The sequence below is a fragment of the Lygodium microphyllum genome, chromosome 25, assembly GCF_053477565.2.
Source record: "Lygodium microphyllum isolate KBCC chromosome 25, Lygodium_microphyllum_v1.1.10, whole genome shotgun sequence".
In the NCBI taxonomy this organism is placed as follows: domain Eukaryota; kingdom Viridiplantae; phylum Streptophyta; class Polypodiopsida; order Schizaeales; family Lygodiaceae; genus Lygodium; species Lygodium microphyllum.
In genome coordinates, this window is record NC_141159.1 from 464,210 (window position 1) to 481,758 (window position 17,549).

Consider the following 17,549-nt stretch of genomic DNA (forward strand, 5'->3'; position numbering starts at 1 on the left):
CACGCGCACGCGCACACATACACATGCAAGAATGAAATAAGGTGACATAATCACAAGGTTTGCTTTTAAAAGGGCAAGGTAAGCTTGGATTCTACACTAACAAAAATCTATAGATTGTATAGGTGACAATAGATTAATTGGTGAGCATGAAGGCGAAAAGATTAAGGAGAAATTAAAGATGTATTAAACTATGTTTTTCCACACACAAGCTTGTATATACATTGCATTGGTGAGATCTGTGTGTCTAAAATTTGATGTGCCATTCTTTCTTTATTTCCCCCATCTTCTTCTTTACTTTCTCATATAAACATTGTAAATCCATAAACATACACTTTCATACATATATACTTTCATTAGCCCATTGAAATTCACAAGCTCCAAAAAGATATATAAATTTGGGTAGATGCATATTTCAAATACAAGTTGTACGAGTCAAGGTTAATATTGGCCATTGATGTGCTTAAAATTAAGAGTATAACACAATTCTTGACCCAAAAACATTTGTTTAGGAAAGCTCCTATGTACATGCATTACAAGATTACACAAAGATGCACTGCCATATTGGTTCACTAAAGGATATGTATTCATATCCCTTTTCTTTATGAGGAAAACAAATTATCATATGATGTCATTGAGCTAAAGTTATTTTCTCAAATGGAGTTGTACTATCACTATGCACATTGCTAAAATCTAAATTTATATTTAGATCATATCAAGGTAGATTAGTTGTTTCCTGCAAGTTTTGTTATTTGAGAGATTCAAGTTTGGTAGTGCTTTGATCATCTTGTGAGGCTTAATCATTCCTTGTTAAACTTGTAACAAAATTTTAGTTACAAAGCTAAGCTAAATTGAAGCGTCTTCTCTCATACTGGAAAGAGATGCCTTACTAAATTCTTAAACTTTTAGATTATGACAATTAAAATTTCCTTTAGTGATAGATTTTCAAAATGTATAATAAGCCTAGCAATTAGGGCGCATCTAGGTAGTATGGATCTCTTTTTCAACTTGTCTCAGTAGTGTGTAAGCTTTGGACCGCCCTCCCCTTAGTGCTATGAGATTTCACATGCACACTAAATAGGGCTTCAAAAAATCACTCACAATGCAGACTACAAATTAGTTTGTGGTTCACGTAGTGGTACACATCAAGCAAGATATATCAACAATTGCATCTCTCATATAATGACTGATAAATCTATGCATAAAAATTTAACTTGACGCACACCAATGGTATAGGACCATGGCCTTACACATGTACACCATGGTGTTATATACCCAAGATGATAATGATATGTGAACTCACACCGACGTGGCTCAAAAGCAAGACCAACTAAAATGGCCATGGTAAAGGTGGCAGAAAACGAAGGCAAAATGAGCAATTTGTCGAGGTGGCAAAAACATCATAGAAAAAGCCTAAGTACTGAGTTACTACAGCATTCAATGACTTTTATAGCTTTAACGATCTGTCTTCTTTTTGCACCTTGATGTGTCTTTATCCCTCACGGCTGAGGCATTATGGCTCTCTCTCTCTCTCTCTCTCTCTCCTTCCTTTGAATCCAAAATTTTCAAAGCCTGGAATTGTGGGGTGCGCCAGAAGGCATGTTGGGATTGTTTCTAACGCACACCTCTCTCAAAATATACACCATGAGCTACCTTTTGCTTGGTAAGCTGTCTTTACTTTAAATCCACGCGTGTTCAAAGCCTGGAATTGAGGTGTACGCCCTAAGGCACTTTGGGATTGATTCTTCCACATTCTCTCTCTCTCTCTAAAACCAGTCTGCATGCTGCATGCACGAATTAACTTGCCACAATGGAAAAGAATGAGATTATGGCGTCACAGGGGAGCTCCTGTGACAAGCTGCTTAAGGGCTTCCAGAGCAAGAGGAAGTAAAGTCCTCTTGGGAACATTGAAGACTACGGATTTATGTGCATATACGTACATAGCACCTCATCAAAAACATACTACAGATACAATTAAAACCAGAGCTTCATGTAGGACGCAGTGGTATAATAATAGAGAAATGTCAGTGAAGGGATTTGAGAACACAGGCGAGATCTCATTTGAGCAGTGTGAGAGTGACGTAAAGTCCTTGTACAGTGTTTCTTATATAGCCTCGGCTTGTTTTCTGAGTAGTTCTCTTAGAACAAAGCAAGGAAGTAGCCTCAGTTACAAATAGCAATCTCTTTCTTTATCAAAATAGGGCTAATACTTGCAATGCATATGTTGCTGACAGTAAATTAGCCCTGAAGCATATTTGCGCTCACCTTAAGTACAGGTCTTTCTGAAGTTCAAACTGATTTTCATAGGTTCAGATAGTCATCTAGCCAATCACAGAGCTTGCATGCTCTCTTTGCTGTCTATACTTGTCCAGAAGTTCCTCTCGTTCCTTTTCAAGTTCTCTTTCAAACAAAAGTGCTTGCTCATACTGTTTACGCATGAACTCAAACTTCCTAAGGTGATGCTTTTTCATCAGCTCTCGCTTCTGAGATTCATAATCTTCTGAATCCTGAAGGCTACATTCAACAATCTCGGTTTGTTTTGCGATCTCTTCTTTCACCCTGCAGAATAAACAACCATGTTCACAATCTGAAACCAATTATGAAACATTTTGTAGTTGATGATAAAAAGACTACAACATATGCATAAGTTGATCACAGAATTGATATGTACCTTACATATGGAAAAGAACTCAAAAAGACCTATCCGACGAAAGTTTCCTTGAAAGTCCAATATTGTGCCTACTGTCCCCATGCATGCATGCAATCGTGTGGTTCAAGGTGCCCTAAGAATTGTACTTACTAGAGTATGCACAACCCCCTCCAGCTTTCATGCATTCAATTAGGGAAACAGGACAATGGGAATCAAAGCTGCACTGCATATACTTCCCAAATGTGCATACAACCTGTAACTTTCAAATGTCCTAACCTGGATGATGGATGGCATCCTTCAAATGTGAACAAAAAGCAACAATATTTGGTGAAGCCTTTGAAAAACATCATCAGATACTGTCTTTCGATTTTCCATAGTTTGATGCCTAGAGATGCTCCATATAAAAGCTCAAATGTAGGCTTGGAGGTAATGCATTCTATGCATGCGGGCTGGAGTAATGCATTCCATGCATGCAGGCTGCTTCTAGAAAGGTTAAGCAATGCAATTAATGCCAGAAATTGTTGTACCTAGCATGTGAAAGTTCTTCCTAACATCGATGTTCAGCTGAAACATCTTCTAGACCGAAAGCATACTACTACTTAAGCAAACAATTGCTATGATTGCTACTTATTTTACTTTACAGAACAACTCATGACTGTTTGAAGAGGGACTAGAACCAAAGAGTAGGCAAACATAGGACTATACCCAAAGAGTAGACAAACATACTTAATCCTGGGACCTGAATACAGTGGCTCTTTTCTGTTACAGTTCTAGGGTATGCATTTAATTGGTGCAGAATGATGCCTTCTATTAACAACCCCACTATGACAGATCAGACAAAGGCACCCTACTTCTAATAAAGATAAAATCACAACTTTATACAGACAGTTCAGGACTTACTTGGCCTGCTGTTGTTGCTGCTGTTCTGCCCCAAGTTGCGCCTCAAGCTGCTGACACCGTTCCATGTGCTCCTGCTTGAAGTCTTCATTCTTTCTTCGAATCTCTTCTTCACGTTTTGCAGTCTCCCTTGCTAATTGACTTATCCTTTTTTTGTAAGTCAGCTCCAGATCATCCATCTGCAATTAAACAGGTCATTAAGTCCTTGTAAGTCATTATAGAAGCTTTACATAATAAATTCAAAGGTAAGATATCCCATTACACAAGACTGCCAATTCAAAGGTAAGATGTCCCATTACACAAGACTGCATGCTATATACATAGTTGCCACAGGGGTTTCAAAAACAGGAGGTATGAAACATGTTTCCAAAGTTTCATCCGAGTTCCTAAAATGTAAGAAACGAGCATCTTTCAACATGAAAGTTGTTGAAATTTTCTATTCATATGAATATACTTCCAAGTCCCATGGGCCACAATAAAACATATATTGGACATGATCTGACATACAATACAAAATCCCAGCAAACAACCAACAAACAAACAATCCACATATTACATATACTGTACACCATACTCCACAATTTGTATCCAGATTCCCAGTTTCATGAATATAAAAGAAACTTAATCCCATAGATGTGCTCAAACACACAAACTGCAATCAATGTCAAAATAGCAATAACAATACATGTCTCTATAGGAAATCAAGATAAATCCATGGATCATGTGACGTGTGACATAAATCATGAAATCTTGTAATAAACATGTTCAAACTTCAAATGACAATGAGTCAAATCTCCCAAACTGAATACACTAAAGCTTGAAACCTAAATGAACGGCGGTAAGGAGTCTACTTTTGATAGGCCATAATGAACAATTAGATCCAACTCAAAAAGGCATTAATCGATCTGACTAAAAAAGGGGCCAACCGAAAATATATCAGCATTGCACATTTCCTACATGTAGGAAACGTGTTTCTTGGCAACGATGACTATATACAAATACATATAGCCTTCACCTTCAATGGCAAAACATTTTTAATCATAATAAAAATTTGACACGTCTAAACCAGGTCTCTGAAATAAAATCTACCTGATTGTCACTGAATGGGATCATTTACTTATCAGAACAAACATTATCTAGACCATTCTCCTAACAGCATATGCACAAAAAATGAGCCACCATTGGAAATTCTCACAGATCACACATTTCAGTTCAGGAAGGATCATCTTGTAGGACCGAATGGGCCCCTACAGAAACAACAGGTTGTTCTGAATGGGATGCAGATGACAAGCCCCTCTTTCACCTTACGTCAACTCCATAAACTTGTGTGTGCATAATAAATGAGATATATGCAGGTACTATTTAAATAGCATTCTGCACTTCAGCAACACCTGTACTCTGAAATTGTCAGGCTAAAATGGACATATGAACCTTCCTGCACTGCAGCAGGACAAGTCAATTGACCAACAGCATGTAGACAGATCAAGCAGCACACACAAGGTGTGTCTCATACCCCACACATCCACACATATGCTCCAGTCAGGTGACCTCTACAAGTAGTCACTCACATACAGGCCCATCACATTCCATCATTATCATTAGATATAAGCCATGTCAGGCTTTTTGATCCTCATTATACTCAATTCTGAAATTCCCCTTGAATTCACTCATATAGTTTCAAACATACAAAATTGTTTCTTAAAAACTAGAAAGGAGCAAACATATATAGCTAGGTGCAAGAACACTGACTTCTTTCTGATTTTCTTCATGTTGTTCTTTTGCTCTCTCTCTGATGATAGAGATCTCTTGTTCTCTTTGCACCAGCTTCTTTGTGAACAAACTGACAGTTCTCTCTAGAGTTTTACTGTGCTCTTTCTGTTTATGCACCTTGACTTTCAAGCGCTGCAACTCTTGGTTGTCTACATCCATTTGTCTCATAGGCTGCAGAACTGCCTCTTGATACCTCTTCCTTTCCCATTTGACTTTGCTTTTACCTTAGACAGAACAGGGAAAAAAGAGCACAAACTTTTTTAAATGACTCCCAAGAAGCAAGTGTATAAACGTTATTTACATATGTGCAAAAAATGAAATTGAAGCAATCAAACCTGCACTGTGTCTGTTGAAAATATCCATCTCTTCTGGAGTTGCCATGTACCCATATAGGATTCTATCACCCCCAGGGTGGAATAATATTTTCCCTTTCCGTTCCCAATCATGAAAACCCCTGTTTGAGTCTTTGAAATTCTTAACAAGCCGCTCAGCATTCAAATAACCTGTTGGAGACTCCGCAAAGATGAGAAGACTTATGCCACGATGACCTTGAGGACCATATGAATGCCTAGCCTTCATCGGATGGTAATCCTTGAACATCTCTAAAAGCTCTTTGTTTCCCATTCCTACCCACTGCACAATACCTAACAGTATCAGTATCTTTCCATTCTCACATTTAGCAATGCTACTAGTAATCATCAATCTAAAGGTGTCTTTGACCAAAAACAAAATACTTGAAAGGTGCAGTTTCAGCTTTTCACGATCTTTTGCAGTAGCAAACATAGTACTTATCTTAACAAGCAGCAAACAGCACCACTAAAACATGAATCCAATATCAGTTTCATTACACTTTAGTGCTTGCTTCTCCCAAAATTCCTCTAAATATTCAAATTTCAGGACTGCCCATCTCCTCCAATAGGCCAAAATCTTTGCCAGATAAGTCTTATGTTTTGGTAATACATCTCATTCAAAAATGCTAAACCGGAGCTGGTTCCTGTTTAAGAAACCTGAACTCCATAATCATGCTTTAGGCTGTAATTGAACCCTTGTATGCAAGCAAGCACTAGACATCACAGAAACAGGCTCAAATTCTTAATATGCACATATGATGCACATCCAAGCTGCTGATTTGATACTGATTCTGAAACTATGCAGGCCTTTTACAATAGAGCTAACAGCAAGCTTGACAAGAAGAATCGTGGACACAAGGCATGCAACAGCATCAAAGTTCGAAAAGCACTTAGAAAAATCAACAACAAAAAACACATATTCCCTTACCTTCTCTTGATCATCTTGATCAAGCCTTGTATTTTGTATGATAACCATGGGTGGCCATATGATGAAAGGATTGGTTGTCTCATTATCTTCTCGTAAGCCTTTCCATTTTCCAAACTTTGATTCACTGTACCCCCTGCCTGCATGTCGCCTTTCAAGTTCCAACTCTAACACTTCTGCCAACTCCCTATGCAGCCTGACCCTCTTTGTTCTGAAAGTTTTGGCATGTGCTAACAGCGGCTGCAAGCCAAACCAATCTATTGCACCTTTCCCTCCCTGGCAGGCTGGACAATGCCACTGTCGGTCTACTTCCATGAGCTGATCCTGGGTACAATTGTCCAGTGAGTCAAAAAACGAACGAAACCATTTGTTGCACTTCCTAGTGTCAAGACTTTTGATGCTCGCATCTGATGCATACTCGTCTGAGTCAAAGTAATCACTATCATTGTCAAAATCATCATCTTCACTTGCACTATCTGAATCCAGGTGTTTGGAGTCACAAGGATCAAGAGGGAGGGGAGCTCTCTCAACAAATCTTGGCAGTTGTTCTACACATCTATCCTCTTCTTTCTTCTCAGCTGGTAGGAGTGCAGACATCACCTCAAGATAATTGGCAGAGGGTTTGCCCTTATCATTCAGCAAGACTTTTTTATCTCTTTGTGCACTTGCAGTTGTTTTGGGGCTCATCTGTGTTGCTGGGGGTGCATGAGGCACAGGCCTTAAACCTATATTCTGTGGCTTCCAGTCATTTTTGGATTGCACTTCTTCCTTATGGTGCTGAAACCAAATACAGAATAAGAAATGCACCGATAAGATAAAAGCAAGAAAGAAAAAGGATAAGTAACCTCACACTCTTTGGTGCACCACTAAGACTGTTAGAGCCTTGGACTGGCGGCTGTGCGCTGCGCAATGGCTGAGACCTTCCTTGATCAGCATTAAAACTATTAAAGCGTTGGACCTGTTGAAAAGCTGGCTGCTCTGTGCTATACCTTCCACGATCTGGAACCTGATTGTTCAGAGCAGAGTTCTGCTTCTTCTTCTTCTTCTTCCCCTTCCTATTCTTGGCAGTGGCAGACGCATATGTCTGCAAGGCACTTCCATTGTGCGCAATCACTGGATCCTCGTCTTCCAAACCATTCCAACCAGTAGCTTCGTGCTCCTTCTCCACTTCGCTTGCCCAGGAGAAGTCATTATCGGCCATGTCTAACACACTGCATTTTCCGTTTACAACATTTCTTTGTTATGCATGCAGAAGGTTTTTCGAGATGGCCATGGAGCGACATTGTCGATGTCATGCGACACCAAAGACGACAGGGAGCTCCAAAAGAAACAATGCATGCTTTCTAAGATGGCCATGGCGCGCTACAATTATCTACGCCATGGAAAATATTAAAGACGACAGGGAGTTCGAAAAGAAACAATACATACAGAAGGAAGGAAGCAGAGAGGTAGAGACGAGCTTCTCTTACAATGCCCGAGCTCCTCTTTCTCTTTCTGATTCTTAGTGTTCTCTCTTCTGCGTTCCTTCACATCGGTAGGAACTAGGAAGGAGCAAGCGAGCGCCTGTTGGAATTCCTGTTCAAGATAATAATTGAAAGGCAAGTTAGAGAATTCAAAGGCGCGTATCAAAAATGTATAAATGAAGAGCTTAACAAGCTACTAGGCCACTTCAAGGGAGTTTCGCTCAACAACCCATTTCTCTTTTTTTTCTCTCTTTGTTTTTATTTTTATTTTTATTCTCTTTCTTTTTCTTTTTAAATTTTTTATGTTTAATTTTTTTTTCTTTTATTTTAGTTTATTTTTTTCTATCTTAGTGTGTGCTCTCTCTTTTCCCTTTTATTTTCCCCTTCTTTCTTTTTTTTTCTCTTTTTCCTTTTTTTTAATTCTCTCTTCATTCTCTTTTTAAATCTTCTCTCTCTCTCTCTCTCTCTCACCGATCTCTTTTAAAGTATGTAAATTTTATCTTTTCCCTATATATAATTCTCTCTCTTTATGTTTATATTCTCTCTCTTCTTCTCCTCTCTCCTTTTATTCTCTCTCTCTTTCCCATTTTCTTCTCCTTCCCTTTCTCCTAATTTTCCTTTTTTAATTCTATTCCTCTCTCTTTTAAAATTTATATTCTCTCTCTTCCCCTCTCTCTCTTAAAAAATATTTAAATTTTTTAAAAAAAAACTCTTTTCTCTTTTTCTACATCTCTCTTCCTCTTTCTTCTTCTTCTTCTTCTTCTTCTTCTCTCTCTCTCTTCTTCTTTCTTTTCATTCTCTCTTTAAATTTTTTCTTTTCTTTCTTTTAAATTTTACATTTCCTCTCTCTCTATGTTCAAATTCTCTCTCTTCTTCTTCTCCTTTTCCTCTCTCCCCCCTCTCTCCTCTCTTTACCTTTTTTCTTTTTCTCTCTCTAGTTCTCTTTCTCTCTGTTCCCCCTCTCTCTCCCTCCCTCTCCTTTTCTTTCTTTTTTGCTCTTTGTAATCTCTCTCTCTCTCTCTCTCTCTCTCTCTCTCTCTCTCTCTCTCTCGTTTTTTCTCTCTCTATATTTTTTATTCTCGCTTTATTTTTCTCTTTTGTCTCTTTTCCTTTCTCTCCCCCTATTTTCTCTCTCTTTCAAATTATATATTTCCTCTTTGCCTCTCTCTTTAAGTAAAAATATATTTTTTTTTAAATTAATTTAAAAAAGACTATTCTCTTTTCTATTTTTCCGCTCTCTCCATCTTTTTCTCTTTCTTCTTCTTCTTCTATCTCCCTCTCAAAGTGTGTGAAAAACTGTCAAAAAAACTTTAAATTAAAAAAATTTACTTTAAAAAAAAGTTTAGTATAACTCAGAGAGAGAGAGAGAGAGAGAAAGAACCTAGGCCCTACACTTGAGAGAGAGAAGAAAGAGGGGGAAAAGAAAGAGAGAAATTATAAGTGAGAGAGAGGGGAAGGGGTTTTAATTTTTAAAAAAGGGGGAAAGAATGGATTTTTAATTTAAAAAGGGAGGGGGAAGAGAAAAGGAGAGATTACACTTGAGAAAGAGGGAAGGGGAAGGGGTTTTGATTGAAAAAGAGAGGTTTGGAAAAGGGGGTAAGTTCGAAAAGCCCTTTGGAGGTTTGGGCTTTCCGAACTTACAATGGAAATAATATAGCAATAAGATAAGCTTATAAAGTCACCACATGCGCAAACCAAAAATGTATAAATGAAGTGCTTGACAAGCTATAAAGTCACCAAGCCTACCAAAATTGAAGTAGCTAACCAAAAACCCATATACTATATTCTATATCTAGGGTTAAGTAGCCCTTCTTCACCTTGACCATTATGTGCAGAAATGATGAATTTATTTTGACACAGTGTTTCAAAGGTGAAGCAAGGCTGAGAAAAAAATAATGGAGCTTGCTAGCATGAAGATTGAGAGACTGAAGCACCTATAGTCTACATTGTTGTGCAAAAAATAACTAGAGAATTGAAACATGATGGGGTTAATTTAAGAACATGACGTGGAATGAAGAGACCCTTTCCCACCTTTCTTTCAACCAATCAAAAATATTGATATTGTCATTATTTTAGGTAGCCCTTGTCAAAATGGGTGCCATTAAATTGAAGGCCATCATTTAATCATCCCCCTTACCCTATATCTTCTTCTTACGTATTCATTAACAAGCTCGCTTGGCCAACAACGTTGTCGGCTAGACTTGCCAACTACACCAACTAGCGGACTTGCAAAGTTTACGTTGCCTCACCTCATTCACTTTGCACTTATGTAAACAATTGCATGGTAGCCTTCCTTTTCTCACAAAAGAACAAATCACATGCTTCGCACGCAAAATATGAGGCACTTTGCACCTAATGTGTAAAATGTTTGGAATGTGATTAGGCTATTTATTGGGATTATACACCAAAGCATGTAAATAATCATATGCAATTGTGCAATACATTAAGCAATGTATATTTGTCTACGTCCAATAAGCATTCACTTGTGAGAGGTTGAATGTGTGAAGAGTTCCCTCTAGTAGTTAAGACTCTCATATAGGGGTTTCACATGGGCACAATTTTGCTAGTTTCAATAGAAAATAAGAACCTACAACACAAATGTGAGAGAAAGAGAGATAGAGATAGAGCATGTCCTATGAGTACCATCATGTCACAAAGCCTAGTGTTTCCCTCCTCTACATGTGGAGTGCACCATTTATTACGTGCAAAGTGCATTAATTTTGGTGAGCTAGAATGTCACAAAGCCTAGTGTTTCCACTATTTATTATGCCATGTTCATGTGATTGAAATGTCATGTTGATAGTGATGGGGTAGATAAAGAGAATGGGTGGATAGTTGCATGATCTCACACATGGACTTCTCCTTACTAAAAACATATTTGTAACTTAAGAGAAAGCTACCAATCAAGTCAAGCTAAAGATCTAGCTAGCGCTTAATTCTAGCATTTACAATAGTGTTAGAGCTCATATGCACCTTACATGGTCTCCTTCATCCTTGCCGTAGGCCTACTTGCCTTGAAAGTTGAGAGAGAGAGAGAGAGAGAGAGAGAGAGAGAGAGAGAGTGTGTGTGTGTGTGTGTATGTAATATTTCCACTCAAAAATATTATTGAACTTGACTCCTCGCACGCTGTGTAAAACCTGTGCAAGGTTATCTCCCACATCGTAATTATTGGCAGCTTAATCCGTACCACGCACGCGCAAAAATGAGGCCTCCGCATTGTGAATCAAGGCCGGGGTTGAAGACCGTAAAAGCCGTGGGAAAACATCCTTTTTGAAGGGGCAATTGGATAGATTTAAGTCAAATTATTTTTAATAATTATCCCTTCCCCCAGCCGATGCATAGCTAGAGGAGAGGGAGTGTGGGGAGGAATGGCCTAAGGTGGAGTCGTGTGTGGGAGCATGAGGAGGGAGGGGCATGCTTAAGCCACATGGTGGCTACCATCTCCCCCCCTAAAGCTATAAGAACCCCCCCCCCCCCCCCCTTGTGGTCAAGTGGAGAGGAGGAGGAGGAGCCAAAGATGCTGCCGTGCTTCACGATCGTGGAGAGAAAGAAGACGTTGCTACCGCCGCCATGAAAATCGCCGCCCTGCCATGCCCAGTCCGCCGACTACTGCTCGTACTCCTGCCGCCAAGTCGCCAGCAATCCCCCCTTTCGTCATTGACTTCACACCCATCATTGGTCTCCACGTTTTTTTCTGGTTAAACAGAAGCCTTTTAGAACTTCTTGAGAAGCTTCTAAGGGTGGCCTCCATAAGCCCCATTCCCTCAAGCCTCCCCATAAGCGCCATTCCCACAAGCCTTCCCGGGTTGCTTTTAAAACTGCGTTTCGGTGAAGGAATTTCCTGCATACGAGGGAGAAGACAAAATCTTGAGGCTGTTCGGAGAACGCGTAGAAGCGAGAGTAATTCACGGAGTTCAAATCATCAACGATGGCTCCCAAGAAGATGCAAGGCGCACCCGCGGAAGGTTCTTCCCCGAACTTACACGTGGACATCACCGCGGATCCACAAGCCCGGGTTCCACGAATTTATTTCCACATAAGAAATGCTTTAAGAACGCTTAATTCCATAGGGAGAATGCATTTTACGCTTATCGTTAATTCATGTAGTAGTGATAAAAGTACATTTGCGAAAGTATCTCTGTAAACAATGGATAAGGATTGGTGCATATCATGCAATTGGATCGTTTGCATCTCCAAAGTTATGAATGTAAATCACTTACTCGCCCTATGAACTTAGTCGCAAATTGCCTTGTCGTGCATTTTCAAAGTGGAAGTCTAAAACGCATATTGCCTAGGGTTAAAGAGGAAATTGCTAAAAGCATTGGTCGTGAAGGAAAAGAGTATCTTGCATTTAGTCAATAACTTTCTTTGTTATGACTCGCATGAGGAAATTGTTAACTTCTGTTGCACGGCATGAAAATGAAACCATGGACATTGCACGTTGCATGCAAAGATGTTTGTCGAACGGATTGAAGGTTGCATGTCACATGAGCTTCATTAACGATGTTGTACCAAAGGGTCACACGTTACATATTCGTCATGTGTAAATTTCATTTCATCAAGTTGCATTTAGAAAAGATTGCATGGCTTATCAAAGCATGAAATTCTAAAGCTTAGACAAAAGGGTTGTAGGTATGATTCTTTGATGTAAACCCTAGTAGGTTTCATGCAAGTTATCATTCGTCATGACTTTAGTAAGAAAAGTAAAGGGTTATTGCATACCTTATAGAACATAGATGTAACAAATTGTATATTTGCACGAAATGTGGTATCTAACATCTGTTTACACCTTTAGAACAAGGTTAGCATCTCTAGGTGTTGGGGGTAAAGGCGCCTCTGCCTAGCTGCCCGTGTATTACTACACTGACAATCATCGCCACTGCACACTGCAAGTGGCAACACCCGTCACTGTCACTTTATTATTTATTCTTTTAGTGATAGTTTGAATAAAGGAAGGCCCAGTCACACATTGTGACTGTTGGAGTTCCCATTTCTAGTCTCTTCCTTTCTTGCTCTTGCTCTCCCGCCATAGCTCTTGAGCCTAATCTTCGATCCGTTGCACCCTTTCAACTGGTATCAGAGCTTTGCTTTCTGACTCTTGAGCTTGGTTCATGGCATTCTTAGCATCCCATCGACTCCCTACTTGCATTGGGTCTCCTTCTCGGCAGCCATATCCAACTCCTTCGAGCTCCCGTCACTCCCCGGCTTCTCGAGAACCTTCCTGGCATTGTTGGGCACCTTCAGGGAATTACATTAGAGGTATTTGATCATTTTCTTCAAGGTTTACTTCAGTTCTCAAGTCTCACAGGCTGTAAACAAGTTGTGGGCAGCCATAGCTCACACCTCTTGGAGCTTCCTTCACCTGGATCTTGCTTCCAGCCTATCAAGGCTTGCTGAGGCTTGGTGTAGGCCTTCTTTGGCCCCTCATTTGTGTCCCCTTTGGGCCCCATTGTTGACATGTGGGACAGAAGACCACCCCAGCCAACTCACGTTTTTTTTTTGCACCCGTTTCAAAATCTGGCCCGAAAATCACTCTTTTTGTCATATCTCGGGCATTCGGAACCCGATTCAGGCAAGGTAAGAGTCTAAATTGGGGTTTTAGCATGCTCCGGATGCGATGGTGATGTTGGATTTTCCAAATTCTGATGAAAGAATCTTTTGCAATAGATTTTGGGTCTAAGACAGCATGTATTTGAATGCCTATGCTTGTTTGGGCACGACTACATAACCGGTTTGATGCCTATTGCATCCCGATTGATTGGGGGATTGAAGCTACATGTAATGCTATGATTTTGGCTTGATTTTGGGGCTGGAAATACACAATTTATAGCAATAAATTCATGCTGAATACTCTTGGGCTGAAGCTATCTTTCATACATTGACATATGCCTATTGGTTTCGGATGTATGTCTTGGGTTATGCTATGATGTATTGATCATCGAGGGACGACTTTGAGCTTGTCATTGAATCCAGATGCTTTTGGAAGCTTGAGCTTATTTCAGCCCACACTTATTGACATTGGTATATGCTTTGACAGTGATGCTTCTTAGGTTTATGCATACCTGTTGCCTATGGCTTGATGCTCATGTCACGGTTGATTACCCTATGCATACGTTGAGCTTGAGTGCTCATTGAAGCTCCACCTTGGATGCATTTTGGATTATCTGGAGTAGTCTTGGATGTTACTTGGCTTGTCAGAGTCTAGATTGGGATGCATTTGATGTCTTACATGCTTACGGATGCTACATACGGATGCTCTACCGCCTACATGTTCGGGATGTACTATTGATGTATTATCTTGGTCTTATGTCATTGGCACTATGTCTTGCCTTGGCTTGAGCTCTTGAGCTCATACATACGACTTTTGTGCGAGTGGGAGCATTCTTGAATGCTTATCAGACATTGAGCAGGCGGTACTTTTATGCATTGAGCCGTTACATGCCATTGAGCAGTTATAGACACTTGAGACTTTGGAACTTCTTATCTTTTGGGATGATACATCATATGTCTTGGTTCACTATATGCTTATGAGCTAAGTCTCAGTTTTGGAACCGTATCTTTGTGAACTGACACCTACTTGTGTCAAGTTTTGGTAGTGGCAGGAACACTTTGCCCCGTTGACTGGGGGGTGTGCCTATTCACTGGCAGATGTTTGTATGACATACTTGGGTGTTGGATTCATGCTTATCGACCGTCATATTCTTATGCTATGCCCGCATGATGCCGGCTTTGGTCTTGGCCATATCTAATTGCATTGGGATCCGATTTTGGCACTGTTAGCTCTCTTTTACTGAAATTTGAAATTTATTACAGCAAGCATATATGTATGGACTGTCATGGATTTTGCATGCTGAAACACTCTTAAATGATGTACTTTCACTAGTACTTGGTGGATAGCAGCTTTGCTTTCACTTTTCTCGCCATTTTCCCTCAATTTTGGTGATTTTTGGATCATTTTCTGTAGTAAACACCAAGCAGTTTTGAGCTGTCTACAGTCTTCAGCTTGCATTATGGCGAGTTCATCCCCACTGATCATGCTATTTTCAATATCACTAAGCTTGATGGTACAAATTACTCTTATTGGAAGAGCCAGATTTGACAGATATTGGTGCAGAAATTGCAGATCAAACCTTTGAGGTTAAGCGGGCATCCGCCTGTAATTATGCCAGATGAGGAATGGCTTGAGCTTGATGAGTTATGCAAGTCCACCATTGTATTGTCTCTCACAGAACGGGTTCACTACAATGTATACCAGGTTCACTACAATGTGATTGAGGAAGAACGGAGTGCATGGCAGTTGTGGGATAAAATCAAGAATCTCTATGACAAGAAAAGTCTAGCGAGTCAAATGTATTGGCTGAAGCAGCTTATGGATCTGTGCATGAAGGAGAATGTGACTATGTCTGCTCACTTGAGCGAGTTCCATGCTATACTCAAGAACTTGACTTCGTAGGACATCACTTTTGCAGAGGATGTCACTCTTCTTTTCTTGCTTAGTACTCTTAATGAGTCATGGGATGTATTTCGCACTCCATTGCGTGCTTCTACTCCTACCTTATCTGATGTTGAGAGTGCTCTTCTGCAAAAAGAGGTAAACCATAAGAATTTGGATGCCTCTCGTGTGTCGTATGCTATGACAGTTAGAGGCAGGAATGATGGATATGGAAAGCATGGCAGTGGCAGTGGCCGTGGATGAGATTCTCAAAAATCTCGGTCCAAGTCTCGTGGGAAGTCACGTAGCAAATCCCGTGGCAGGAATGCAGATGTTACTTGTTACCATTGTGGGAAAAAGGGCCATATTAGGCCAGAATGCCATGAATTGCGCAATGAAAGGCGCAAAGATAAGGGGAAAGACAAAGTGTAGGATAAGTCTTCTGATCGCAGCATAGTGCCTGCAATGTCAAGTGTTAAAATTGAAGAGATCAATGTTATGCAAAACCTGAGGATGTTGATGATGATGATTATATCCTTGCAGCTTCTTCTAGTGCTTTGCAGATGACAGAGATACACTCTATGTATGCATAGTGTTGGCTCTTGGACTCAGGTGCATCCTTTCATGTGACACCTTGCCGAGAGTGGTTTCATTCATACCATACTGTTTAGGGTACTGTGCGCCTGGGTGATGACAGCTCTCTTGATATTATGGACATTGGTGATGTTAGGCTGCAGTTTTGTTATGCAGGATGTACGTCATGTACCTGTTTTGACACGCATTCTCATATCAGCTGGACAGCTTGATGACGCAGGTTATTATGTATCTTTTGGAGACTCCGCATGGAAGATCACTCGTGACAGACTTATGATTGCGAGAGGTGCCAAGGCTGTTAGTCTCTACCCCTTGATTGTATCAGCTTCTTCCCTTGATCATGTTTTGTCTGTGGGTTCTATCCCACATGTACCTCTTTGGCATGCCCATTTAAGCCATATGTCTTTGAAGGGATTGAAAATGCTTTTTGGTTTACAGTACTTACCGTCCCTTGATTATGCATGTTTTGATTCATGTGAGCATAGTCTTTATGGCAAGTAGACTAGGTCTACGCATAAGAAGTCTGGTAGGCCACGCATGAGTGATCCCTTGGCATTGGTACATTCAGATGTCTGTGGGCCCATGCCTTGTCAATCTATGGGTGGTGCAAAGTATTTTGTTACGTTCATAGATGATTTTTCACGAAAATTTTGGGCTTATTCCATTAAGCTGAAATCCGAAGTCTTGGATGTGTTTCAGAGATGGCTTGCATTGGTTGAGAACCAGTCGGGGTATAGGCTAAAATACCTAAGGACATATAATGGGGGTGAGTATATCTCACATGCTCTTGAGCAGTTATGTGATGAGAGGGGTATTAAGCGTCAGTTGACCGCCCCCTACACCCCCCCCAGAATGGTCTGGCTGAGCGGATGAATAGAACCATCCAGGAGCGTGTACGTAGTATGCTTAGTCATGCAGGCCTACCACAGAGCTTTTGGGCTGAGGCAGTTAGTACAGCTGTGCATGTCATAAACAGATCACCTTCTAGTGGTTTGGATTTCCAGGTTGTAGAGGAGGTATGGACTAGAAAACCCCCCTCTTATGCACATCTCCGTGTCTTTGGATGTGACGCATTTTGCCATGTGCCCAAGGACAAGAGAAGTAAGCTGGATCCCAAGAGTGTCAAATGCATTTTTCTTGGTTATGGGGATGCAGGCAAGATGGGTTATTGTCTTTAGGATCCACAAGCACGGAAAGTCATTCGCAGTCATGATGTAGACTTCCATGAAGACAAGATGCATAGGCAGCCTGAGAGAGTTGTTGAGATCCGTAGGGTCATATTTCAGGAGGAGCCAAGAGCTCCCGCACAGCCAGTTGGACAGCCTATAGCTGCAATAGATGCTCATGGTCAGGGCGTTGGATAGGCAGTTGGGCAGGCAGTAGAGCCTGCCGTGAGACAGTCTACTAGAGATAGACGTCCACCAGATAGATTTCAGCCCTCGATGCATTATGTCTTGGTTACATATGCAG

At 40.4% G+C, this 17,549-nt stretch overlaps 1 protein-coding gene across 2 annotated transcripts; it reads right to left on the reverse strand.

Moving 5' to 3' along the window:
- Window positions 1-1,964: 1,964 nt before the first annotated feature.
- Window positions 1,965-8,212, reverse strand: LOC148013823 (protein SUPPRESSOR OF GENE SILENCING 3 homolog). Of its 2 annotated transcripts, none has more exons than XM_087666820.1 (7): window positions 8,059-8,212; window positions 7,440-7,800; window positions 6,593-7,366; window positions 5,650-5,947; window positions 5,294-5,538; window positions 3,548-3,723; window positions 1,965-2,556 (listed from the first exon to the last, which is right to left on the reverse strand). In XM_087666820.1, the coding sequence occupies exons 2-7, from the start codon at window positions 7,788-7,790 to the stop codon at window positions 2,319-2,321; spliced, it is 2,082 nt and encodes a 693-aa protein (XP_087522946.1). In that variant the 5' UTR covers window positions 7,791-7,800; window positions 8,059-8,212; the 3' UTR covers window positions 1,965-2,318. The 2 variants fall into 2 exon arrangements, with proteins under 2 accessions (XP_087522946.1, XP_087522945.1); XM_087666819.1 differs by having other exon boundaries at window positions 8,018-8,199.
- Between the last annotated feature and the right edge of the window lie 9,337 nt (window positions 8,213-17,549).

What these genes read in the sequence shown, in the direction of transcription:
- LOC148013823 (XM_087666820.1), bottom strand. Translation starts at nt 7,790, where the DNA reads ATGGCCGATAATGACTTCTCCTGGGCAAGCGAAGTGGAGAAGGAGCAC. An exon ending in TTTCAACAGACACAGTGCAG is followed by an intron (nt 5,539 to 5,649) that starts GTTTGATTGCTT and finishes GTTCTGTCTAAG; the next exon opens with GTAAAAGCAAAGTCAAATGG. An exon ending in ATGAAGAAAATCAGAAAGAA is followed by an intron (nt 3,724 to 5,293) that starts GTCAGTGTTCTT and finishes GTTTAATTGCAG; the next exon opens with ATGGATGATCTGGAGCTGAC.